This window comes from Electrophorus electricus, chromosome 15 (assembly GCF_013358815.1).
Source record: "Electrophorus electricus isolate fEleEle1 chromosome 15, fEleEle1.pri, whole genome shotgun sequence".
NCBI classification, from domain to species: domain Eukaryota; kingdom Metazoa; phylum Chordata; class Actinopteri; order Gymnotiformes; family Gymnotidae; genus Electrophorus; species Electrophorus electricus.
The window spans coordinates 12,172,739-12,199,462 of NC_049549.1; the positions used below are offsets into that span (position 1 = coordinate 12,172,739).

At 44.9% G+C, this 26,724-nt stretch overlaps 1 protein-coding gene across 6 annotated transcripts; it reads right to left on the bottom strand.

The window, feature by feature from the left end:
* Positions 1–3,323: 3,323 nt before the first annotated feature.
* tfdp2 (transcription factor Dp-2) lies at positions 3,324–26,724 on the bottom strand. Of its 6 annotated transcripts, none has more exons than XM_035534410.1 (15): positions 26,598–26,724; positions 20,064–20,124; positions 18,293–18,371; positions 17,157–17,220; positions 13,489–13,577; positions 12,039–12,169; positions 11,624–11,671; positions 11,184–11,216; positions 8,676–8,838; positions 7,611–7,760; positions 6,525–6,593; positions 5,642–5,793; positions 5,245–5,411; positions 4,933–4,975; positions 3,324–4,387 (listed from the first exon to the last, which is right to left on the bottom strand). In XM_035534410.1, exons 3-15 carry the CDS (start codon positions 18,302–18,304, stop codon positions 4,267–4,269), a joined length of 1,242 nt encoding a protein of 413 aa, XP_035390303.1. In that variant the 5' UTR covers positions 18,305–18,371; positions 20,064–20,124; positions 26,598–26,724; the 3' UTR covers positions 3,324–4,266. The 6 variants fall into 6 exon arrangements, with proteins under 6 accessions (XP_035390303.1, XP_035390301.1, XP_026861663.1 ...); XM_035534408.1 differs by having other exon boundaries at positions 18,293–18,374; XM_027005862.2 differs by lacking the exon at positions 20,064–20,124.

Here is a 26,724-nt window from a genome sequence, read left to right on the forward strand (position 1 = left end):
GTAACGTGGAGCACACACGTTTTACTTTCCAGTGTAAAAGAACGCACAGGTTAGGGTGCGCGTTAGAGATTAACGAGGGCTATCTTGAATTCAAAAATAAAACGCCTCTGCAGTCGCACGGATAAACTGTCGCATTATATACTGTTATCCTCACAGAAAAGCCCTTCAAAATTGTATTTAAATTATTCTCTATTGTGTCGTTTGTGTTGCACGTATATATTGAGGAAAAGGCCGATTCTATACACATCGCCTTTTCGCTGGACAGACCTATGCTGCATTTGTAACTACCACTTCTTATCAGGGGTCTCAGGCAGTGTGAACGTCAGAAGCCCTGGTTCTTATGCGCTCAGTGGAACCAGAACAGATTACTACTATGTCAGACCTACCGATATAGGACTCATCAATGGTTCATCAATGTATATTTTAAAAAATGTTTTCCTTAAAATGGCCTTGTGGCTAATGCTTGTTGTGAATATCCTCATCTAAAAAATCAATACTAGTCCTTCCAGGTTATGTCAGGACACCAGCCATTAACTAGTTTTCTCCAATTTCTCCTTTTGTGAATTTCAAAAATAAATGGTGCCACATATCATTTTTGTTAAGGATTATCTTTAGCACCGTACGCCAAAATGAGGGACCCCCGTGGAAGACAGAGGATACTTTGAAACAATTAATTAATCCATTATTAAGTCTCTAGAAAGGTAATTATATGTACACACTTACCAGCTACCATATTAGAAACATTAAAACTTAAAAGTTAAAGACTTGAGCACAGCAGATGCCTTGCACAAATTGCGTTAGTAGTCTTTAAACTCTTCATCTGGTCAGTTTCTTTACCCAGGACTGCTGCTGGCTGGATATTTTTGGATGGCAGGACACACTCAGTACACCAGTGATACTGACACATGTAGCCACTTCAGACACACAGCTGTTTCTGATACTCTTATGCCAGAGCAACATGCTACCATGGCAATAGCGACGCTGCTGTATTTGGAACAGTCACCTCTTGATATCCGGTCCAAGTGCTCCTGTTAATCAGGGGTTGACCATTAATAAACATGAGGTAGAAGGTGGCTGCCAAACTGCAATAAAGTCACATTCTGTATACTGCACACATACAAAATGCACCTGTAAAACTGGGAGGCCTTATAAAGTAGAAAAGTGTACAAGTCCTGTCATAGTGATAAATATATGCAAGTCACACTAAATTAGGGTATCTGCCAAATACTGAAAATGTAAAAACAAAAGTAGCCAGTGAGTCTAGGCACAGGGTAGGTGCCTGTAATAAAGTGGGAGGTGAGTGATGGGGACTCCTTGCAACATCATAAAATGCAGTAAATAAAAAGGTTTGTGTGGCAGTGCAAACACAGAAAATGTATGTCCCATGAATTCACCATTCCACCTACTGTGAAATTTAATTAAAAACAGTCCCTGTTAGAACTGCTCCAATGTTTGTGCCTGAAGCTTTATGCAAGCTTATTGCAACACATAAACTTGACACCTAACTTAAAACATGAACTTGGGCTTTTTTGGGACCTCTTGTGCAGGCATTGACCCAGACAGTATTGACAACCAAGAGACTAACAGCTTTGTGAGCCAATCTTGCACAACCAAATATTACTTTAAATTCCACATGAACCTTTTGTACAATAATCCTAAGCCTTACAAAGTGAAATTCCCTATTGTAATAAAAAGAGCTTTATTTTGCAAGTGAATTCCTGGGTGTGTGCGCATCAGTCTGCACATTAATAACCTGGGAGCCATAATATTTGACACACAAGCAAGCAAGCAAACAACCAACCACCAACACACCATTCAAAGCAGTTTACCTGCCAAATTAATTCTTCTCATTTAGATTAAAAAAGAGGTAGTTGTAAAACAGTTACCCTTCCTTTCCTCCACAAATCTGTATGAAAAAGCATATTTACATCTTATACTTATTCAAATGAACTAGCTTCCAGTTTTAAGCAGAACTGTTTCACGCAGGAGATATGAGCATTAACGAGGAAACCAGATCACAATGTGGTCTGTGCCTAAGTACATGCCCAGAGCCAAGAAAAAGGCAACACTCTACAGTTAATACCAGAGGACAAGGCCTCCGCTCTACAGTTAAAACCAGAGTACAAGGCCTCCGCTCTACAGTTAAAACCAGAGTACAAGGCCTCCGCTCTACAGTTAAAACCAGAGGACAAGGCCTCCGCTCTACAGTTACTACCAGAGGACAAGGCCTCCGCTCTAGTTACTACCAGAGGACAAGGCCTCTGCTCTACAGTTACTACCAGAGGACAAGGCCTCCGCTCTAGTTACTACCAGAGGACAAGGCCTCCGCTCTACAGTTACTACCAGAGGACAAGGCCTCCGCTCTACAGTTACTACCAGAGGACAAGGCCTCCGCTCTACAGTTACTACCAGAGGACAAGGCCTCCGCTCTACAGTTACTACCAGAGGACAAGGCCTCCGCTCTACAGTTACTACCAGAGGACAAGGCCTCCGCTCTACAGTTACTACCAGAGGACAAGGCCTCCGCTCTACAGTTACTACCAGAGGACAAGGCCTCCGCTCTACAGTTACTACCAGAGGACAAGGCCTCCGCTCTACAGTTACTACCAGAGGACAAGGCCTCCGCTCTAGTTACTACCAGAGGACAAGGCCTCTGCTCTACAGTTACTACCAGAGGACAAGGCCTCTGCTCTACAGTTACTACCAGAGGACAAGGCCTCTGCTCTACATTTACTACCAGGGGACAAGGCCTCTGCTCTACATTTACTACCAGGGCACAAGGCCTCTGCTCTACATTTACTACCAGGGGACAAGGCCTCTGCTCTACAGTTACTACCAGAGGACAAGGCATCTGCTCTACAGTTAATACCAGAGGATAGGGCATCTGCTCTACAGTTAACACCAGAGTACAAGGCATCTGCTCTACAGTTAATACCAGAGTACAAGGCCTCTGCTCTACAGTTAATACCAGAGGACAAGGCCTCTGCTCTACAGTTAATACCAGAGGACAAGGCATCTGCTCTACAGTTACTACAAGAGGACAGGGCATCTGCTCTACAGTTACTACCAGAGGACAGGGCATCTGCTCTACAGTTAAAACCAGAGTACAAGGCATCCGCTCTACAGTTAATACCAGACGACAAGGCCTCTGCTCTATAGTTAATACCAGAGGACAAGGCCCCAACAGGGCAAGGGCATGTTCCTTTTAACAATCCCTCCACCGACAGACATAGACACGAGTATGAGCGCACACAAACAGGTAAAAATGGACTGAATAAATCTTGGCTGGTCTTACATAAGGATCATTTGAAGACACACAGATGTAACCAAAATTATAAGTTTATATATGTATACACATACATACAGTTACATTTCCAAACCAAAAGTGGGAACCCTCAGGGAGAGTACAAGTAATATTTATTATTACTGTTGGGTGTTTGAACATGACTCCATATTTAAAACGCTGACCTGAGCCAGTCAAAGGGGGCAGTGTCCTCAGGATGGGCCTTTTCATACCCACTATGAATTTTCTAACAAAAACAGACATTAGCAGAAGATGCTACTCTACACACCACACTTACAAAATCACTTCACCGCTCAGCATGTCTCTCTTCAAGCCAATATACCCCCTAGGAAAAAGGTCATTTATTTTCATTTTTATCAATATATTCTATGGAAGGAAACTGCAAGAAAAGCATAAACTAGGGAAACAACACAAAACTGTTAAGAATCTTATAAAACAAAAACCAACCAACCAAAAACAGAGGACCGATGCTTTAACATTGTGTGTGTTTGTAGTTTTGGTGAATCGACATTCAGACTTTAGCTCTTGTCTAAACACAACTAACTACAAAAAAGTGATTCATATTAGAACATGACAGTAATAAATATACTGAGGCTTTATTTGAAAGCAAAACAACAAAAAAAGATGATGTTTTGAGGCAGTATGCTACTGAAGCCCTGCCAACATGAAACTTCTGCTAGCATCCTCATCCGTGCTCTGTTGACCCAGGGTCCGCTAGCTTCCTTCAAGACGAAAAGCACCATGGGAGTTCAGCAGATCCACCTTCCTCGATGCAGTGACCTTCGGAGGGAGGGAGAGAATAGAGACAGATAGGGGAGCTGGGGATATTTCATCGTGTTGGGAGTGAGCGGAAGCTTATTTCCTGTTCACTGAGCGACCCCATGCTGAGAACTGGAGAAGGCGGGGAAGAGAGGCGGCGTCCCAGAGGGGAAAGTGGCAGCAGCAGCCCAGAGGGCAGAGGGTCATTCTGGAGAGGAAGGTTCATCGTCGTCTTCGTCCTCATCCTCGTCGTCTTCTTCATTGAAGGAGCTGGGCGTCGGTCCCCGAGACTCTGAGGTGTGGGATGGGGCCGAGCTACTGCGACTGCGGAGAGATATGAAGCTAGTCGCTTAAGTGTCAATCACGCATGTGACGCATCATGAACAATAACAGCTTAAATGACTGTCGCATTAAGCATCAAGTATTTTAAATTGCTAAAAAAAAAAAAAAATGTTAAAAAAAGGTGCCTGCGAAAATGTTTTTGAGGAATAAATTCATGAAAATGAGTCTGAGTATAGCAATGAACTACTATACATAACCATAACTCTGACTAGTGTCAGAGTTGGGTCGCCAGGGAAGAGCACCACCTTAACCAATGAATGAACCCCTGTGAGAAGTGTAGCATCTGCTATACTGTACTCTAAGACAACACACCCAACGTAATTTGGGGGGGGGGGGGGGGGGGGTTAAGTAAAAGATTTGTCATATCTCATTGCTGCTTCTAGTTAGCTAGCCCTGTTATCATGCATGTTAATGCCATGTGTGTGCGCATAAAGGAGTTTAGAATAGGCTGTTGACCAAGATGTGGCAGATGTGTTTGAATTTACATGCTGTGCTATTGCTGTCAACACACTTGATGAAAAATATACCTTATATTGCTGAGAGGGGTGTTGTTGGAGTTCCTGGTCATGCCTGCCAAGATGGAAAATATAGAAGACACAGCACAACATTAAAAAATACACCCCACAGTGAGATACTGTCAGCATCATCCTACTGCCTTCATTTAAAAAAAGAGACTCATCAATACATCACCTTCTCTTGTGTGTATTTTAAAAATGTGTCTTAAGTTCTAAGACTAAGGCTAATTTCACTGTAGACTTCTATGAAGCTGTCATCACACAGACATCACGGTGGAAAGGCGTTTGAAACTTGCACATGTCATAGGATCAGGTGACGCCTACCTGTAACATAGCTCTCTAGTGATTTGGGCACAAGGGACTTGGCCACACTCAGGTTCTCTGGGGTGCATTTGCCAGTCTCCAGCCCCAGAGACATGCCCATACGCTTCAGGATCTCAATGTCATCGTGGATCTCAAACATGTTGTCAAAGTTGAAGAGGTATTCACATCTGCAATGAGGAATGAAGGAACAGAAATCAGACTTCCGGGAGATCTGAAGGCAGAGAGATGAGATTCATGATCCGCCCCCAAAAACCAGGAGAAGGAGAAAGGAAAAAAGAGGAGGGAGAGAGAGAGAGAAAGAGAGAGAGAAAAATGAAAGAATGTAAAGAAAGGAAGTGGGGGAGGGAGAGGGGTACAAATGAAGAATGGACAAGAGAAGCAAGTGATCCTGTCATACTTGTCACTGGAGATGGAACAGTCGATGACTGTGCGCATGTCTGTGTTTAGGATGATAAAGGGGAGCTGGATGACAGAGCCGGGTGGGGGCGGAGATTTCGAGGATGCTTCATTGGCTTGGTTCCTCTGCACCAGGTTCTTGAAGGCTATCTGCTGCTCGAGGTGAGAGACATGGAGGTCAGTTTATTGATTAACCACACACACACACACACACACACACACACACACACACACACACACACACACACACACACACACACACACACACACACACACACACACACACACACACACACACACACACACACACACACACACAGAGAGAGAGAAAGATCCAATTTAGAGAGACAGCACCACCCCTGTCCAAATCACAGCAGAGCAGGAGCCTCCACACCCTGTGCAGATACAGGACCACCTGCTACGGTCCCTCAACCAGGATGTCCACTCATTTCTTGCCCAGAAATTCATGGTCAAAGCTCTATAGCCCAGTGACAGAGTGGTTTTCTGAAGTGGGTAAATATAGCAACTGGCTGCACAGGCTGTAGTCATTTACATGCGCACTGTGTGAGCAAGGATGCTATGGTTTTGAAACAGCATTGAGTTTCAGAATGAGATGCAGGCGACACTGGACCCTCTCATTTGCTTTCATGTGGAGGAGTTATTAACGTGAGTATGCAGTGGTTCATGGGATCGATCTATGCATTGTTATCACTTTTCATAATTTTCTTATTTGGCACTAGTTCATTTAATCTAGTGGAATGATTTCATTCATTCATTCTCGATCATAAAGTTGCTGACCAAACTTGAAGTGTGAAGACATACACCCCCACCACGCCCCCATCCACACATCCACCCACTGTCTAACAGATCACACTGATACAAACCTGCAGTATCAGCTCCTCCAGCTGGCTTCTTTTCTGTCGGATTCTTTCCAAACGCTTTTGCTTCTCCAACTGAAAAACACGCAGTCCCAGAATCCCACACGCATGCACATACCCACAACATTCACAGTAAAGATGACCAAGTGAGCCACTTTAATCCAGTTTATGCACTTTCTTTCAGTGTAAACATGTATAAACAATTGCAATTTTACAGATAGGTAGAAACCAGAGTGAAATCTGAGCTCAGTAGGACCTCATGAAAAACTGTTCAAACAACTGAAATGCTCCATAATTTACCTCATAATTTACACCCCCCCCCCCCCCGGTCCATCTGACTCCATGACAGTCAGACGTGACAGGACCACATGTGGTCTGAAGACGCTCTTCACAACAGCTGCATATAGCACACAACAGCGAGAAAAATATGACATACTTCTTTTAAAATGACTTGGAGCCAACAGTAAAATCTCAGTCCAACACGAATGAGAAAAAAAAAAAAAAAAAGATAGCTTTGCCCATCTTTGCTCTTCACACCAAGTCTCCAAATGTAGCTTCTTCCTTGTCTTTGGCTACATTCTTTATGTGACTTCACCACAGCGAATCAGGGCAATATAGGCATTCTGCTATCTGTGTGGCGGACAAGTTTGCAACGTTAGTTTCTATGTATACGCTGCTTTTTGTATGTGGCTTTAAAAAAATCCTTAAAAATGAGCCCCCTGCAGAAGGAAGTCCCTCCCCAGCTTGCAGCCAACAGTGCTGTTGTGAGGGCAGAGGACTTCACACAGCTCCACCAGCGCCTCATCACCATGCCACTGAGGCTTTGTGAGCTAGGGCTCCGCCCAGCTAGCTCTTGGAGACGAACAATAAGCACTCGCCGCTGCCATGCCAACCGCTGTTTTACATGATGGAGAAATGAGGGATGGCGCCGTGACTACCAGCTCTCTTCATTAGATACATTTTCAGCATCTACTAGAATGAAAGGGCATTTCAAGTGTTTTTTTTTTTTTTTTCTTAAAGCAGTTCCACTTTCCTGTTCTGTGGACAAAGCACTGCACTGTTTGAGTCCTGTCCCAGTGGAGAGAAACCCACCTCCAGGCTGCGACACTCCTGGGCTGAGTTGGTTGGTAGGCCAATCCAGCGAATCTCCTTCTTCTCTTTAGAGATGATGTTCATGGCCATCAATACATTCAGGGCGTCGTATACTCTCCTGCGGATGTTCTTCTGGTCGTAAACCTGCTGCTTGTGGGAACACGAACACACAGACACACACAGGTATGACAGCATCTCCCAGGCTTTCTTTACAAACCCTCCTCTATAAGGCCTCTGGGCCTCCATGTCCACCAGACCTGAGCAGCTCCCTGCACCTGGTGTTAAACCATTTTTAATTACACTTTTAACATTCCACAAGGGGTAAAGCAAGTAAGCTCCAGCCCTGGCCATGTCAGAGGTCCTGTCAGAACTAATACTGGAAAGTATTTACAACAAATGACTCTCGCTCCTGGGCTAAGCAGCCCTCCGGGCGGTGACTCTGGACCAGCGCTCTGAGCCCAAACCCTAACCAGAGCCGTGATCCCTGTGTACTGCAGCAGAAACATGTCGACTGAAGGCAGACGAGGGGCGAAGGATTTCAGCTGCAGCCTGGCGAGAGGCTGAGAGGCAACGGGGAGTGTGCTTGAAGCTCACTGCACAAGCCAGAGGCCTGAATGTGAGCAGTCAGCAGAACGCCTTGTGTGGGACGCCAGTGGGTGGTCAACTCCAACACGGATTACGGGTGAGACAGAGTGGACTATATGAATTTTTACTTAGTTTAAGAGGGAGGGGAAGAAAACATGAGACAGCATAAGAGAGCAAGGGAGAGAAGAGTGGGTGGGCTTAGATTACTCCTCTGCTGCTAATAATGGAAACAAAGGTCTGGTACTTCTGGCTATGTGGATATATGGATTATGGATGCTTTATTAATAAGGACATGAACCAAAGTCACAGAGTAAACAGAACTAAACTCCCTGGGTGCGTTATTTCTTGGTATTGAGCCGTTATGGCTGTCAATTTTTCACATTCATTAATACAATTTGCCCTAAAGCAGAAAACTAGAGGAGACAGGCCAGGCCCCGTGGCTTCTACTGTGTGTGTGGTACTACTGTGAGTGCTCCTCACCGAGTCGGTGGGCGTCAAGCTGCTGGCGTGGGTGAACTCTGCCACCAGCTCATCAGCTACCTCGTTGTAAGACGTGGTACCCTTCTTTTGGACCTTCTCACACACCTTCATGGAGAAGTGTCTGAGACCTTTCCCATTCTTATCAGCTTTCTTCATCCTCTTACTAAAGACAAACATGAGAGAGAGAGCGAGATGCAGCTAAATACAAGATCTTGGATGTACATACTAAGTTATACAAGTTTGGGCAAAGGTTTCATTGCAGAATAAATTTGTTGGAGTAGAGCACCAACCATCTCCTTTCTGTTTTATTCTAACCATGTGCACGCTTAGTGGCTTTTGCACAAATAATAGAGCAGAGACGGGCCATCTGTGAAACCCCATCCGACATACTGTAGCCTGCCCTCCTCCTGGGTCACACCACACAGTGTACTGCTGCAGTACACAGGGATCACAGGAAAGGGGCACAATGAGGCCTGAAGGATGGACCCTGGAAATGACACCTGCAATCCTTTCATAACGACCTGCCTGGGATGCTCATTAAAGAAAGATTCAAAAATAGCGCTATTTGCTTGTGGGCTATAGGTATAATGATAAATCACACAAGCATTAATGTGGGGAAGGGGCACTGCGACTCTACATCCGACCATTCTGCTGCACCAGCACAACAAAGCACAGAGGAGCAGGTGATCCCATCATCAGAATACAGGTGAGGAGTGTAGAATCATGCATTCACGTAGGCCACAGTGCATGCGTGGCCTAGAGATAGCTGGAGATGCTTCATTTAATGAAATGAGTGTTATCAAGAGCAGTCCAACAGGGTTGAAAATTACAACTGTTGTATGGTAGAGCGAACACCATTTGAACATCTCCAGAGTGTTATGATGCTTAGAATTTTACAGAACAGTTTTACAGAAACTAGAATGGAAATTAGGAAACCCAGAGCATATCCCAGGTTTGAGACAAGTAGCATATCCCAGGTTTGAGACAAGTATACAGTATACAAAAAATGTCCAGTATACAGTATAACTCTCTCTCTCCCTCTCTGTCTCCTTTCTCTCTCCATTTCATTCTCTCTCTCACACATTTAGGGGGAAAGTGTAAAAATCAAATGCAGTGAGACTGCAGTAAACAGTTAATTATGTAACTGTGGTTCACTGTGTTCAGCTCCGGGGAGGGGGAGGGGCAAGGGGCGGGACTTGGGGGTGCTGCACTGTGGCAGCTTTGGGGTTTCAGTTGTCAGCACAGATTAGCTCCGAACGACGAGTGCACAATTCTGGCTATAATGAGGAGACATAAATGGCACACATGTGGCAACAGCATGTGGGGGAGAGCATTTAAAGTGTCATCACGCATGTGTGCATGTTTCTGTGTGCTAGCGAGTGTGAGAGTGTGAAAACGCGCGCGCATGATACCTCACGCACACATTTCTCCGTAGCAACAGTGTGGCACTCTCTCTCCCTCTGTCCTTCTGTGAAGAACTGCAGTCTCAGAGTGGGGGAAGGGAAGGCAGAAAGGAGACAGTGCTGACCTTTCTCAGGAGAACGCACGTCTGCCCATCTTTCAGTGTGCCGCAAACCCGTAGAGGTAAGGCAGAGAGGTGATGTAGGGTGTGTGTGAGCGCAAGGAGACCTGATAGAGAACCCTCCTGCCGTGTGGAGCCACGCTGTGTGCACGCACAAGGACAAGGACCAGAAAAACATACACACACACACACACACAAGAGAGAGAGGGAAATGGGAGAGTGCGACAGGAGGCCTGAGAATGGGGGGGGGGTTGTGTGTGTGTGTGTGTGTGTGTGTGTATATAAGCTCAGTCCTGCTATACATAGAGTCATTAGCAGCAGTGTGGCCCATGGGAAAAAGAAAATGTGTCTGACTGTCCACACTGCCTCTGGCTCTCAGCTCAGCCCATTCACTCCACCCACCTCCACCTCATCTGAAACCAATATACCGCCACCATACCTCAGCATGGTCTACATTATTTGGGAAAGGTTACCAAGCACACAGCCTGGGGATGCACACTTTAACAAAAGCCTCACAAAAGCTGTCGGCTGTGGGGCTAGGAGGCATGGCATGGAGAGCAGACTGGTTGCCAGGGTGATGGGACAGGCAGGGACTCTGGGGGTGTGTGGGCAGAGAGACAGTCTGTACTGAGGCGTGCCCAACACATGGATATGCAGCTGTGCTCCTCAGCACACCCACCTGGTTCCTGAGCTGCATAAATTCTAGTGGGCACTGAAGGGCACCCCCCCCCCCCCAACACAGACACACCCATCCTGAAACACACCCACTGACTTGCAGACTGACACACACAGAGACGCACACACTAATCCCGCTCATTTAACATCTCTGATAAGTGAGTCAACTGCCACGTAACAGTGCACAGTACATGCGCGCACGCGCACGTACACACACACACACACACACACACACAGTATTCCACCCTTGGCAGAACATGGAGCAGCCCAAATCGATGCACATGTGCAGAAGAAACAAGGAGCTTACATACCTAGATGAAGAGTCACTAGAACACAGTCCGTCTCTGCAATGCAACACACACACACACACACACACACACACACACACACACACACACACACACACACACACACACACACACACACACACACACACACACACACACACACACACACACACAAAACTTAAGTGCTAGAGCAAACAAGTTCTCATTTCACAGCTACTTGAAGAACAAATTAATTAGTTTCTCCTCAACAATTAATAAACTTTGGTAACTGATAGATTTGTTCAGATGGAGAGAGGCCGATTTGATTACCCTAATGAACCCATTGCTCACTACCCACAAACCTCTACACTCTATGTACTGGCTACCATAGCACATTCTAACTTCTTTTGTCAAATGAAGTGTACACTTGTAGGAGGAGGTATCTGAATAAAAGGTTAAACAAACTAATACTAGAAACTACTCACCTGTCTGAGTAATAGGAGTCTATAAAATCATGCATCCGTTTTCTGTTCCTATGAAGGAGAAATTGAGGCGTCATTTATTAAACCACAAAGTATTCAAGATATTCCCTTAAAAAATGTGATTCCTGCCCAAAGTGCTAAAATCATGAGCATAGTGAAACCCCACCCTCTGTAATCATTATGGAATATCTTTGAAAACATACTACTATGCAAAAACTTGACTACAACCTGTTCTGAGGGGACTCTGTCAACAGTAAAGTCTGGGAGGTCTGATTGAAGGAACCTTTCTCTCCCAGAATTCCCTGCACACTTCCTTCCGAAACACTACTCCCGACTGGGCCTCCTTGTCTCACACAGCTGGGAATTTATGAGCAGTTCAGCTTAATGTGTGTTTATGCCGGGGGCGGGGTAAACACACCCTGGAGTCCACTCATTGCCCTCTGGTGGGCATCCCTGGGTTACCATGGCAGCGGGGGTAGTGTGCGGTGTGAAGGGGCTGCCGATGAGGACACTTCCTGAGTGAGCCACTCTCTGAGGTGTCGTTATAATCTAGAGAGAGACAGAGAGAAGAGCGAGGAGGGGAAAGAGAAGAGGGAAAGACATGGAGAAAGGAATGAGATGGGAAAAGTGAAGGAGAGAGAGAGAGAGAGAGATGACAAGAATATCTTCAGCTAAACATAGCAGACAGGGTCTTCAGATCCATATACACATATACCATAAAAAGGCCATATTACATAAACACACCAAGGCCTTCCCTCATACACGTGCATGAGCACACTTCTTTCCTTTCTTCTCTTAATCCCAAGTGTATTCTCCACTTCTGAATGTACCCTCCTAGAGAGCCTCCCAAGCTGAAACGAATGAATGTCATCTTCATGCGGCATCCCCCCCCGAACGCTCCCTCAGTCCCGCCCCGTCTCGCCCCCGACTGCTCTCCTCCCCGCTCACACTGCCCTTCTCACCTCCCTCCACAGAGTGTGCAGCCTCTGCTGCACCGACCCGTGAGGAGGAAGTCGCAGGAGGCCCCGTAGCCTCGCTAACGAGCTCGTTAGCATCATGTGGGAAATGAGTTCTTTTCTCCACGACCGCACTGGCTGGGGGACCCTCCCCTGCGCTGTCAATGGTGCCCCCAAATCCCCCCCATGACCACTCCTCATTCGACTCTCGCACCCCCTTCTGTCGTGCTTGAAATCCTGTGACGTCCTCCTGCAGCTCTCGTCTCCTGCTCAGCCCTCCTCCTGATACTTGTTGCCCCTCCTCACTTTCCTCGTCCTGCAGAATGTAGTGTCACCTGCTCCTCACTCCTTCACTCTGCTCCCTCACTCTTTGTGCTTTTCTTCCAGACACCCCCCCCCCCCCCCCAACACATACATAATGCATCAACTCAAAATGACGTGGTACATGGGCAGCTACCGCGTGTGAGTGATAAGGCAGTCTCACATATGTGGCTGATGGATCACAATGCATGACTGCCACTCTCTGGCAAAGTGCTGTACTGCAGGAGATGCTGATATCCATATTAGGTAATAAACTAATTATAATAAATTATAATAAATAATAATTATACTGATTACAAATAACATTCTAATGTCATCATCATGATTATGGCATATAACTGCTGCGATTAAAATGAAACGAACGACAGCTATGCATTAGACCAGTGCTCTTCAACTCAGTCCTCTTGATTCACCACACAGGTCAGCAGAAGATCCAACTGAATGAATTTTATTATTGTTTCAGTGATAACAGTCCGCCACTATAGTTGTCATGAAACTAAGTGGCTTGACATCTGCAGCAGGACTTTACTGGGATTTGCAGCTGCATGGTAGCATGTGTATGAGATGCGTTGTCAGGGGTGACCGGCTCACCATCTGGGCTCCAACATTCGAGCTGAGGGCTCCTAAAGTGACCTTGGTGGCTGGGCTGTAGCTGGACGTAGTGACGAGGGAGAGGTTACCTGTATGATGGAAAGCATTTTTCATTAAGACCCCACGACCAGAAAGGACATGCAAACCCCACAGAAAAACGACAATAAACACAAAGATGCAGTTGGTCCTCCACTGACGTAACGGCTTCTCTTATTGGCAGAAACTTTTCTCTATGACCCGAGACCCATGAGGCCGACGGCATTTAAATACGGGTGAGGCTGCGCAAAAGGCCAGCTTTTATATCCAGCGCTCTTCATGTGTGGGAGGCAGCGTGGCGGCTGCATGGCGGCGGCGCCTCAGCGGGACGCCCCCCGGCCTCAGACGAGGCACAGTGCTGAAAGGCCAGGGGGGAGTTCACTTCCTCGGGGTGCTCGCCACTTCAATGGAAATGCAAATCATGTCAGGAGCAGCGCAGATGCGAATGCTAATGGGGCTTATATTGCGCGGTGCATTCCGAAGGGCAAAGGCGAAGGACTGCGTGCGTAAGGCGCGATAAGACACACCATCGCCCACGCACTATACTGCCTGAAAGGACATGGAGTGGAGGAATGCTAATGGAACAGTGGAAGGACTATTAGGGGCCATGCACCAATTGCCATAACTGCTTTTTTGAATCATTAAATTACATCATGTGAGAATTGTTAGGTTAAGTATTACATGCTGCACTGACCTATGACTGAGGCCAAAGCTCGGCAGCATGTGAACCGAAGCCAGTGTCACAGTGCACCAAGATGCCCAACCTCAAATATTTTTCCTAACCTCTTTTGTTCAATTGTATGTACTATAGTGTGCAATGTGTGCATAGCTTCTGCAAAAAGACTGCAAAAGCCATTTCTTAGTTCAGGAAGATTGCATGTGCATTTGAGTGCGCACACATGCACAAAAGTGTAGTGTTCTTGAAGGTCACTGCCATTGGAGGGCTCTAACTAAAGCAGTACCTAAATATTGTGATTCCTACTGGCCACTCCACTGCCTACTCTTCAAAATGTTCTAAAAAGGATCATTTTCAGGCTTACATTTTGATTAGTTTTATTGAAATCCACAGGCACTCTCAACACTGGATGAATGCATCTTGCTCATTAGCTCTCCCAGTAATGCTGCCTATGTTTAGGCCTACTTATTGCAAACAGCAGTGCTGTATTTTTCCTTTTTTGATTTATTCATTTCAAATACCAGTAAGGAGATGGCCCTCCCCCATGACCACATCAGCACAAGAAGCACATCTGCATAAACAACACTTTCACTTTTGAAGTTATAGATAAAAAAAACTCAAGCTCTAAATTCATCCATTTAATTAAAAATGTAATGTTAAACGCTTAATGCACTAAAGGTGTTGGTTGGACAGTGATTGTTGCAAATAATTAGCACCAATTAAGCATATATTAAACAACATTACACATGCAGCACACTGTAGTGTAGCATAATTTGCATTTGCATATTCGAAGAGCATTACAATACAACTGTATCGGGGGAAAAAGAAAAGAAGCTTTCTTTAGCTTTGGACATTCAAAGTAATACAATTCAAAGTAAATGAATTACCCTGTAGCAAATGTTGCTCGTAAAATATTTAGCCTGTGGGATTTTGAGAGAGGGGTGAAGAGAAGCTCCAGGCAGTGTGGGGGAGTTTGGGGGGATCTTTGGGGGTGGGTGAGCTCTAACCCCAGCAGCAGCAGCAGCAGCAGCAGCAGGACAGCAAGAAGCAGGATGGGCCTCAGCACAGGAATGTGTCACTGTCTTCCCCCGCAGAGCAACAAAAAGCAGGCCTTCATTAGAATACAGCTGAGCTCAGGGCCAGCTTGGGCATGTGCACGCACGCACGCACGCACGCACGCACGCACGCACGCACGCGCACACACGCGCGCGCATGCATGCAAAACCACAGTTCGATACAAATTTGATATCGTCATGGACCATACAACATTCATAACTGCTACCGTCGTTCCTCTTTGAAAGACGAACAAAAACAAAGAGGAAACTGCAACTCGCACGAGACAATGCAAATCATGCAGCTCTGTATCATTCAGAGAGGGCAACTACATCTGACCCTATTTCCACATGCCTAGCAGTTCCAGCGCACTTTGGAACACTTGGCACAGAACACGAGGTCTAAAGAAAGATGGATGGAACGCCCCGCTCAGCAGAAGAACTCAACACAGCATATTTACCTGCTTGTTTCTGAAGGGCAATGAACAACACTGCCATACTTCCTCTGCTTTTTCCCTCCCGCTACCTCCCTTTCACAAGCCCACCACTCAAACTTCATTCCCAGTGCACCCCCACCCCACACACACACACCTTCCCCTCCCCCTGAAGTTGTTTCTACCCAGGAACCAATGAATATAGGTGGTCACCGGAAGCAATCACTAATCACATCACTCATGCTGCAAACACTTTTTTAAGCATAAGATTTATTTGCTCGGATTTGCTCTGTTTTTTTTTTGCTTCCAAGGATCACAATACATAAAAAGTTACATGTATTCTGAATCCAATTAACAGGCTCTTGATTAAGTGGTTCACTTCTGCCCCTATTTCAGGACATGATGTGTCCAACTGCCTATACTGCAAGCCTGTTTGTATTGCCATAGGCTGAGTGTGTTCAGATAGCTATATGGCTTGACTAGAGTAGGAGAATAACAACCCCAGGATTTGTGAAAGGGATATATTTAATTAGGTGAGACAAGAGCAGGGAAAGCCCTCAAAGCTCTTTATACAGGCGTCATGGTTGGCCATGTTCAAACTGTGTAAACAACCCCTAAATATGGGCATGTATCATCAATGAGGAATAGATACAGCAAACCGTTGCTCTGATCCAAGCATGCTCGCTACAAGTGCACTGCATGGGAACTTGCACATCTTTAAATGGCATTAGACAGAGGAGCAGAGGAGGAAGGGAGAGGGGGAGGAGCAGAGCGCGTGGTTCCAGGAGTGTGGTTCCAGCCCAGCACCTCCACTCACACACGCTCGCTCTCTTTTCCCTTTGTTACCCATTTAGTGGAAACTTGAGAGACCAGCCAGGCATTGCTGGGTGAGCGCAGAGCGAGTCCACCAGGCAATGTGCGAACATGCACAGGCCCCTGCGGCTTTTATTCACAGAAAGCCATGGCCCAGTTACGTCCCCCATATGTGAACAAACACACACAAACACACGCTGAGAGCAAGATGGGCAATCACTTGGTCTGGCCTGAGAAGAGTGGAAAACTCTAGACATTCTAAAGTCTGAAGAAATGTGACATGCACAACAGATCCTTGGACAAAAACTAAGAGTGACCCCACTGTAGCAGATGGGAACTAATTAAAAATGAGGTTTATATCTAAAAGGTCATATGGGTCTGAATATAAACAAGTGCCTCCCATGCATAAAAATCTACTTTATACACAAGACCATACTTCAGCTACAAGAGGATTCGGACAGAGCTTTTCCTACTGATGCAGAAAGTCTTGCACGTCACGACACCAGAGAGGCAGGAGTGTTATTTGTCGGCAGGTCGATATACAGCGACACAAAGGGACACAGGCTACATGTAGCACCCTGTAAGGCAAGGCCGTTGCATGTGCGATGTTCCGAGCCATTTTAGCTGTAATTTACAGTTCTGGAGGATTATTCTTACCTTTCGGGAGGTTCTGGCTACTCAAAAACGCCTTTAAATCGCCACAGAGAGCAGCAGTGCCAACCTTAAAAGGAGGAGACAAAAAAGTCAGATGCTATCTTGTCGTGCAAGTGAGCAATAGCCATTAGCTCCTTATGGCTTCTTCTGGAGCTCTATGTGGAGAACATTAAAGTAACAGTGCAACCAAACAGGCCGAATGTGGATAACCATCAATGAAATGTGGCACTGGTACCAACAATGACATTATGGGCATATGCTTTTGCTCATTGTAAACTTTTTTGTAATTATTATTAACTATTAACCATTATACAGCTTTGGGTGTGCAACCTCATTCTGAGCCTAGTAAATATTATGCGAATGGATGTGGGATGGTATTTAGAGCTGATCAGTGGAGTGGTGGGCTACTGCAGAGCACCCAGCCTCTGAACTGCAGGGTCATTGCTTCAGCATGTTCACCTTTATCTTGATTTTATCTTGCATGTCCCAGCTAATAGGACCTTACTGTTAAACTCTGGAACTAGCACACAGTCTCCCTACCACAGTATAGAATTCAGGTCAGGGCAATATTTTAATATTCTCATATAATTTGTATACAATTATTTGTTACATAAACATATATACTTATAATAACAACAACAATGTAAGAGTATAACACGAGAACCAGTGTTACACATGAGTCACTGGAAGACAGCGCAGACACCAGCTCCTCACATCAAGAAAGTAAAAGAAAGAACAAGAAAATGAATTCAAGAAGAACACACAGATAAAAGAAAGGGAACAAACAAAAGCCAAGAAAAGGAGAAAAAGAAAGAATTAATTAAAGGGAAAAGAATGGGAGAGGATGACATTGTATTGTATACTGTACCAAAAGCAGTAGACAGTATGCTAGGCCCAAAGCGCATATGAAGACAATTCCAAGTTACTGATTTACAGACCTTAGGCAAACCCTGAATAAGCACTGCTGAGCACTGCACATCACTGTGTAGCACTGCATATCCCTGTGCATCAGTGAGCACTGCACATCAGTGAGCACTGCGCAACGCTGGAAGGTTTGCAACATGATGACCCTCACCCACTCCACATACAGCATTTCCCATAGGGCAACACCCACTGACAGACAGAGGGTCACCACTTACCACGTTGGCCATCCTATAGGAGAGAGCGAGGAGCTCCTTGGACTGGCCGCTGCCTCTCCACCCCTCAAAAGTGCCCCTCCTGCTGCAGACGAAAAGACACACCCGTGCACACACCCATACACACCCACACGCACGAAGACAAAAAAAAAGTCAGGGGATGGTGGGTTTGTGGCATATGCATTATATGTAATTTGCAGTCAAGGACCAATATTAAAGGAACCTGTCATATTAGAAGTCACGCAGGCCAGAGACAAGGAAAGTAACCAAGTAGAATAGCAGAAGGTAGGATTGGGTGGGGGAGCAGGATGAATGTGTGTACATGAACATGCGTGTTCACATGCAGGAGGGTGTGCCATTTTCTACCACAGGCTGCGTCCCTCCAGGGAACATTCACAATAAATTGCTTATCATTACCATGCATATTGAAAAACAACACAAACGTGTCAAATGAAGCAAGACGAGAACTGTGAGCAGATGTGCTTTGAGACCAAAGCTCACTTAATAATAATAATTCTCTTCGCACCTGCAAGATTTAATTTGCATATACTGGACACTGTCAAAGATTTAAAGGACCTCGTTTAGGTGTGTTTTAACATTTTAATTTGGCTCCCTCATTAAATGTGAAAGATACGTGTTCATTATTAAGGGGTTATGGGCATATGTTCATGTTTACACCAGTGACTGGAGGTTCCCATGATGGTAATCAAAACTCATGAGTCACGATCATGCAATTCTTAATCTACTAATGTTATAAGAAGCAAAGTGCATTTACATGTGAATTCAACCATAAAACATAGTAGTATCATGCCTTTTACATTCTAGCTGTACTGATATGGCCACGTGTTCCACCTTCAATGAACTCTACAATAAGACACTACACCAACGCAAACAAACCATTCTTTATGAAACGTTATGACCATAGGGTTGTAACATTGTTATGTCCCAGTTCCTAAATTTCTCTGGCTTGGGTTTGAATCCATCCACCAAAGTGACTCATGACATACTAATAAGGGTTTGGTAACAATGACATTCTGGAATAGTATCACCAAATTAAAAAGTCATTACTACAGTGAGCTGTTCATATCCTAATATTACAACATGACTGCAAGGCAGTCTATATTTAGACCTTTGTTGTGCCCTCTGGACTAGTAACGACTGGGTGAGTAAAAACCAACACCTCCCTATGGTGTTTCCACATAAGACTTAGCAGGTAACAGGACTGCAGTTTCTAATGTTGCTGGATTACTTCTGTGTAAATGCTTGTTCAATAAGATTTCCTTGGTGTGATCCTGAAAGCTAAATGAGCTTTCACCTTGACAAAAATGTCATTATATTTTGACGAATTTGGTCCAAGTGGTCCAAGCTTGTACAGGGATAAAATGGCATTTTGTTAGGAATAAAAGGTCACAGGTAATGGTGATATGAGAATCCGAGAGTACAAGGTTCCTTAGTCTATGCGGCCATGAACAGATAGAGAAATATATGTGTCAGATATTGCCAAACATGTGGCAAACTCAGGCAGCTGCAGAATGGCCGTTGCTTTTCTGAACTCTGTGACTGGATCGTTCCACTAGAAGCCCTCTGTTTGTGCGTTTAATGCACCTGCTGTCTGTTTGCGCATGGAGCCGCACACCTGCCGTTTACATTCAAATGCTCCGATAAAGCCAGGCAGCCACGACGGTACTCGGCAATCAGACCACTTCTTCCACGAAGACGTGCATGCCATGCAAAAGGAACGGCAGCACTAGCAGCTGCAGCTGCCTTGCCAAACCTTGTTAAAGGAACTGCCTGAATTCTTCTGAAGTTGTGTGTTGATGGTATTTCACAAACATCTGTCTCAAAACATTACAGTAAGGCTTTACAGACAATTGACAACATCACAGCCAACAAATTTGACTAAATTAATCAATTTGATTTTAAAGCTTAGGCTATATAATTCTTGACGACTCCTAAGTTTTAACAGTGAGAAGGGCATTTTAGTGATTTTATTAAACACTAGCAATAATGCACAGCTCAACCAATAACATTTCAGTATTCTTCTAACCCATCTATCTGTCGAGTTACATTTTCCATATCTATCCATCTACCGAATGCACCCATATACTAATTCAGGTTTTATTAAGCATTTTGCCATTAAGGAGCCATTTGATGTGTCTCACATTTCAAGCCATCCTTACGTGAGCGCTTGACAAGTAGAACACACTGAGGAAACTTCATTGCAGTGATCTAAGTGAATGTGCAAAGAATAACTGCCTCACCAACCCAATCTGATCGTCGGCATTCAGAGGTATGAGACGCGAAGGCGATTTAGTAGCGACACGTTTATAAACCGATTTGATCATGTTAAACCCCACATAGCAAGTCTGTGGACAACCAAACAACTGTTATTCAGCCTAGTTAAGGTGAAAAAATATTTATTGAAAAAAATACACGTGTACGCACACATGCATGCGTCTCTGTGGCCGGGCATGCCAAAGGGAAGCCTGGGAGAGGCAGCAAGCCGACAGCTGGTGAGCCTGGCCGTGTCAGAGGGGGAGAGGGAGAAGGCACTCAGCAGATGAAAAGGCCCTGCTGCTCCGTGAGGGCTCCCCCTCCACCGTGTCCCCACAGCCCCCTGCCTGGGACTCACATAAAGCCCTTTTGTCCCATTGGGAGGGGTGGGGTAAGAAGGGTAGGGGCTGAACCACGTCGCCCTTCAAAGGCCCTGGACGTCTCCCTTTCGCCTGCCGTCTTCCCTTCTCTTTATCTCTCCCTTTTCCTCAGGAAGAAAGCGTCCCGGCCCAACACCCCCCCCGCCCCCGAGCTTTGGACACAATGGCTGAAGTGCGCTGCACCGCAGACATGACACCAGAGACGACTCGCTGCAGACTAAGAAGCAGGAGCAGGTGGACGGCCCGAATCTACATTTGGATAATGAGCTCTAATGACGCACATTTCTTCCTTGGCTACCCAGTTCCTCGCCATCTCCTCTCAAACTCAGCGTTCATCCTTTCAGGCAGCTAAAAGAGACAGCCTGCATGTAAGGATCACAAAGGCTGCGCTCCAAGTGCATATGAGGCACTGTATCGAAATTAACATGAAGTCATCAACTACATTTAAATATCCTTATATATGGATGACCACCAATACATACACATTGTTTTTTTAATTAAATGCCTTTACAGGGTTTCAACAATTCTTTATTTATTTGGTGGCTTTTATGATGTGTGAATGCTACAGCAATCAGACGAGATGTTCTAAAACTTGATTCCTAAATAAGCATCATATTAGCCCTACATTAAAAGACACAAGTGTAGACCTGCCAACTCCCAGTAGCAACAATCATATTTTGACTCAACATTAAAAACATTAACATTAAAAAACATTAAAGTTCAAAAAGTAGCCTGCACTTGTGCAGTCCAATTCCAGTCCAGAACTCATGTGCTTTCTGCTCTATAATACTGCACTGAGCTCAAGTGTGTTAAGAGTGGAGACAACACATTTATACAGGGTGGACTCAATGCATTTGTTGAGATTTAGCAATACAGCCAAGTCACATGGAGCAGCATAGTCCACCAAATTATGATGCACTGGAGAGCGCAATGAATCAATCTGACTAGTTAATGCCAATGACAAAAAGAGAGAGGGAGCGAAATGCTTATTTCTGTAGGCAAGTTCAAGTTTAAAACCATGACAGTCTTAAAATGCTCCACTAGCAGACTTCAACATGAAGTGTCTATGTATCTCCAAGTCTCTAAATTCACTATGCCTTGCTGGGGTAGTCCGTCATCATAATCTGGTAATCAAATCCAGGCCTGACATGCCCAGGCACAGTTCATTCCAACTGAGGTTTTGGGGTTTTCCCTTACTACGGAGTTCATGGGACATCTGTTGCATGATCCGAGGTATCCGTGAAATCGAATTTGTTCAAATGAGATTAAAATATTGGATATATACCAACACTATGAATATTGTACTTCAAACAAGCATCATAGACTCCTAAAGTTTTACGTTTATAAGAGCTCCTGCTTGATGTGAACTCTCCTGTTGCAATATAATGCATGCGGAATGGACGGACTTCCCAGAGAGCTGCATCACATGTCTGTGTGAAATAGAGCAGGTGCATCCATAGAGGTTCAGTGAAGTCAACATGTTCCACTGCACACATTTTCTAGAAAATCTCTTATGTATTAGAAACAGTCATAAATGACTGAGAAACATCTATTTTGGTGCATCAGCACAAATTTGAACTGAATCATGTGCAAATATTTCAGGATACAGCATGAATGCGTTGTATACCTTTAGGATTTAAAGTCATTATTCCTTCAGGCATCAGTATACAAATTAAACAAGAAAGAATCTATATTAAACTCAGGTCCTCACCTGCCACACCCACTCAAGGCTACTGACCTGGAAGAGGGGACTCGCTCCAATCCAGCAAGACCAGAAAAGAACAATAGTGGTGTGGGAGTGTGTAGCACTGGCTAAAGCCCCTTTGAAGGTCTGCAGTTGGGAGCTCTGTTAGGCAGTGGTACATCATCGAAAGCATTTGAAACTCTCAAATTGGCACACACTAGTCTTACTTCTTCTAGACTGGGGACTGTGTTTTCCTCATTTAGGAGGGGAAAGTATACACCAACCAAATTATGAGTATAACCCATATATCTATAGTAAGTGAGCACTTTTAAGTCAAGGGCTATAGAAGCCAAGCTGGGAGGCGAGGGTTAACTGCCAGCTCCTGTGCTATGCAAGGCCAGGGGGGTGGGGTGGGGGTGTTAAAGGGCTGAACTACACTGTGGTGGGGTAGGGGTGACTTATACTGATTATGGTAGGCTGGTGGTGTTGGGGTGTAGCATTCTGAGGTGGACCTCACTCTCTCCACTCTGTGACCTCTTCCATCTGTCACCAGTGAAGCTCAGTCTATCACCATGACAACAGAGTCATCAGCATGTGATGTGAAGGGGGATGTTCCATGCACACATACAGTGCATTTAGCCATGTGAAAAGTGAAGGTTTTTAGAAATGGGACAAAACCAAAATCTGTGGCCAATATTACATGCATAACAGATATTCCATTTTAAATGCAGCTGAAAGTACCTTCAAGGCTGTGTGGGTTCCACAAGCGATTAATTTGTCATGGCGAGTCACTATGAGTGTCCTTGCCCCTACAGGCTAAATGATTAGCAAGGACTACATAGCAGGCACAGGAAGGGGGGGCAAGACAACACTGGGATTAGGTCAAATCCCAAACAAAGCCCAATGAGCATATGCATTGGATCACCCACAGAGAATCTTTGTAAGCATAAATAGATCTTAGGGGGTAGGGGTGGGTGAAAAAAAAAAAAAAAGAAGTTACAATCAAAAACAAACAAATCAAGTCATATTTCTGTTAATTAGTGCTACAATCCTTCATGGTATCAACCTTGCCCAAACTGAAGCTCATTGCTTGCATATCTGATGAAGGGCCTATATATGAAACATCCTGTTTCTTTAGAAACCTCATGTACTACAGTGCAATTACCTCTAAAACTTGGTCCTTACAGTGTAGTTGTACTTTCCAAAGAAACAGATTATGAGGTACAGAAGTGAATGTTCTGAGCTGCTAAAGCCCAAGCATGGAAAGGTTAAAGCACATCAAGGTAGGAAGCCACAGTCCAATGGCAGAATGCTTGCTACAGCCTGCTGTAACAGTGAGCACGCACGAGAGCCCCATGCACGCATAAGGCCAACACAATAGGCGCAAAGTATGTGCTGGTTGAGATCAGCCTTGCAACATCCTGCAATTATCCTTGCTGCATCAGCCCGCCCACAAACACGGCAAAAACAGCCGGTGCAATTGCTCCCCAAGGAATACCCTCAAGATGTTAGAAGATTTTGCAAACTGTAGCTCAGGTGTGATGTCACTTTGCAGGTTAACAGAGATGTACTGGAAATGGCCTGGAGGTGTTCCCTTCCTTCTAGATTGAGTTTTGGCAACCTGGGACAGAATGTGAGACACTGCAGAGTGAATGGGGGTGGCGCTCCACATCTCACTCCATCGCAGCCCCCCCACCACATCTGGAACCCCACATCATGCCTGTGATTGTTTCTCATGCACAACCTGGGGGGGATGGGGGGGATAAGGGGGTGGGACACATCACAGCGAAGGACGGAGCTTATAGCTCAGAGTGTGGCAGCTGGGAAGGGGAATGGGACACCTGTCACAAACACCATGAGCTCCTGGTAGGGGTCTCATTTCTTCTTCCCCTCCCGCCCGCCCGCGAGGGATTAAATGTGCAGGCCGCTCATGCAGGATCAACAGATGTTGGCCTCAAATCTGACTGCACGCCAGTTTTGGTACAGTGTGCTAACCACGAGTAACTGACAATCCAGTCAGGAGTCCTGAGTCTTTATCTGCAGCATACCAACCAACCACCAACCAAAGGCGGACTGGTTCTTAGTTTTGTGTCATGGTACCATTCTGGGCTTCACCATTCAGGTTATTAAGATGTCCTCTCAAAGAAGGCTTGTAAGCATCATCTAGGGTACATTTCCTATAAAAGGTCTGCACACAAAAGGAGTTCCTGGAGCAGTGTCATGGGGCCCAGAAGCTCAAACACAAAGTCATACACAGCAAGTGTCTCCGTCCTGAATAAACATTCCAGTAAAGTAGATGAAATTCTGAACCACATTTGGATTAACAAAAGTAAGACATTGGATCTTACTTTGCATTCAGAGTTTAGCTAAATGGTGTAAATCTTTTTTTTTTGTTTTGCCATCACCCTAGTCGCATAGGCATGTGGGTTTGTTTGTTGGTCGACACCAGTACACAAATTTCCCAGAAGCGACATTATTCTAAATCTAAGCCTGCATATGAGGTCGGCAGCACAACACCTAGACATGTGAGCCAGTTAGCTCAGACATGAACACGAACAATATTCCTGATCTGCATCCCAAGAATGTTCTTGGAACACTCACTAGCCAGGAACAGCTAGTGTGTCAAACTTTGATGGTTTGTGGGAAAATACCACAAGCAAACTTAAAGCTCCAAAATTTTCAAATAAGCAATAGCTGAATTCTCGACTGAATGGTGGTCAAAGCAGGAGGCTAAATTTGGTGATAATCATGCAACCCTACTGAGTGACCTGAAGAAACTTAGCAACAGGCTCACGGGACATGCAAAACACATTGTCCTAGCAATATACCTTAAGTGATGGAAACAAAATGGCTTTAAACGTCACCGCGTAGGGCTTTACCCTGATAAACAACACAAACGTGTCAGTGTCTAACGCCATATTTAAAAAGCGGGTTCAGATTAAATGTATTAATAAACCTAAACACATTACCGGTACATTTCGTTTGGTTGAGGATGAAATGACAGTTCGTCAGAAACTGGTTTGGATAACAATGTCTTTACAGTGAAAAGACTACATTTCCACGAATATCAAGACAGACAATTTCATGAAAATAAAATCTAGGCTCGAGGTCAGGTCACTTAACTCTAAACTTTCTACAGACAAGACAGAAAACTCAATCTTCATTTAGTCACTCAGCAAGTCATGTCCACACGATCTCTTCAAGATGAGCGGAAATGTGCAAACTGCAAGTTTACAGAACAACGCCCGGCTGAAATGAGCTCGCTCAGCTTGCTTTCATTATGAAGGATGTAGCAAACGGATGGATATGTTGCAAATGATATCCGCAAAGATCGGTAGCACACAAGTAAATGTAACATAGGTTATATTAGTGACAATTCTAAATACACGGTATCATAGTAGTAGCTTCATTTCTTACCATGACTAACTTAAGATACTGGAGCACTGAAGAAAATGCACACTTACGTACGGATTGGTTAGCTAGCTAGGAGCTAGGGTAACTTAAACGCTCCATCCGCATCAACACTAGCCCTCTCGGTATTAGCCATTCTGTCTAAATCATTACATTTTCATAACGGTACATTTAGCAATAACACACAAACACTTCCCAATATAACTGATGTAATTATGGAGGTAGCTAGCTTGCCATATGTCAACCGCCGAAGGTCTTAACTGTCGTCTTCTTAGGTTAAAATTGTTCCTATGCAAATTGATCCTGACAACTCAATTAAAATCGTGCTACACTTTAATTCCACGTTAAACGGACTTTGCATTGACTTTGTCCTAAACTCGCAGTTGTTTTAAACTCGGTTTTAGTACGAGCGAGATGGCCGCTAGCTTGATATCAAGTTGAGCTTTAAACGACCAAACACTCGCCAAATTTCGCCTTCAAGTTCAGTCACTATTAGGCTACACGAATATAGCCAGCTATCCAAAACTGATCGCAGCAAACATATCCACGCGCAGATTACCTGCAGTGGAATCCGTGGTCTCAACTGGAAAAAAAATGCTGCAAATGTAGCGAAAAACAAAAATAAATAACTTAATAATAAGAACTCTTATCTTTGACAGCAACGACTCGAAACACTCAGGCCCTCT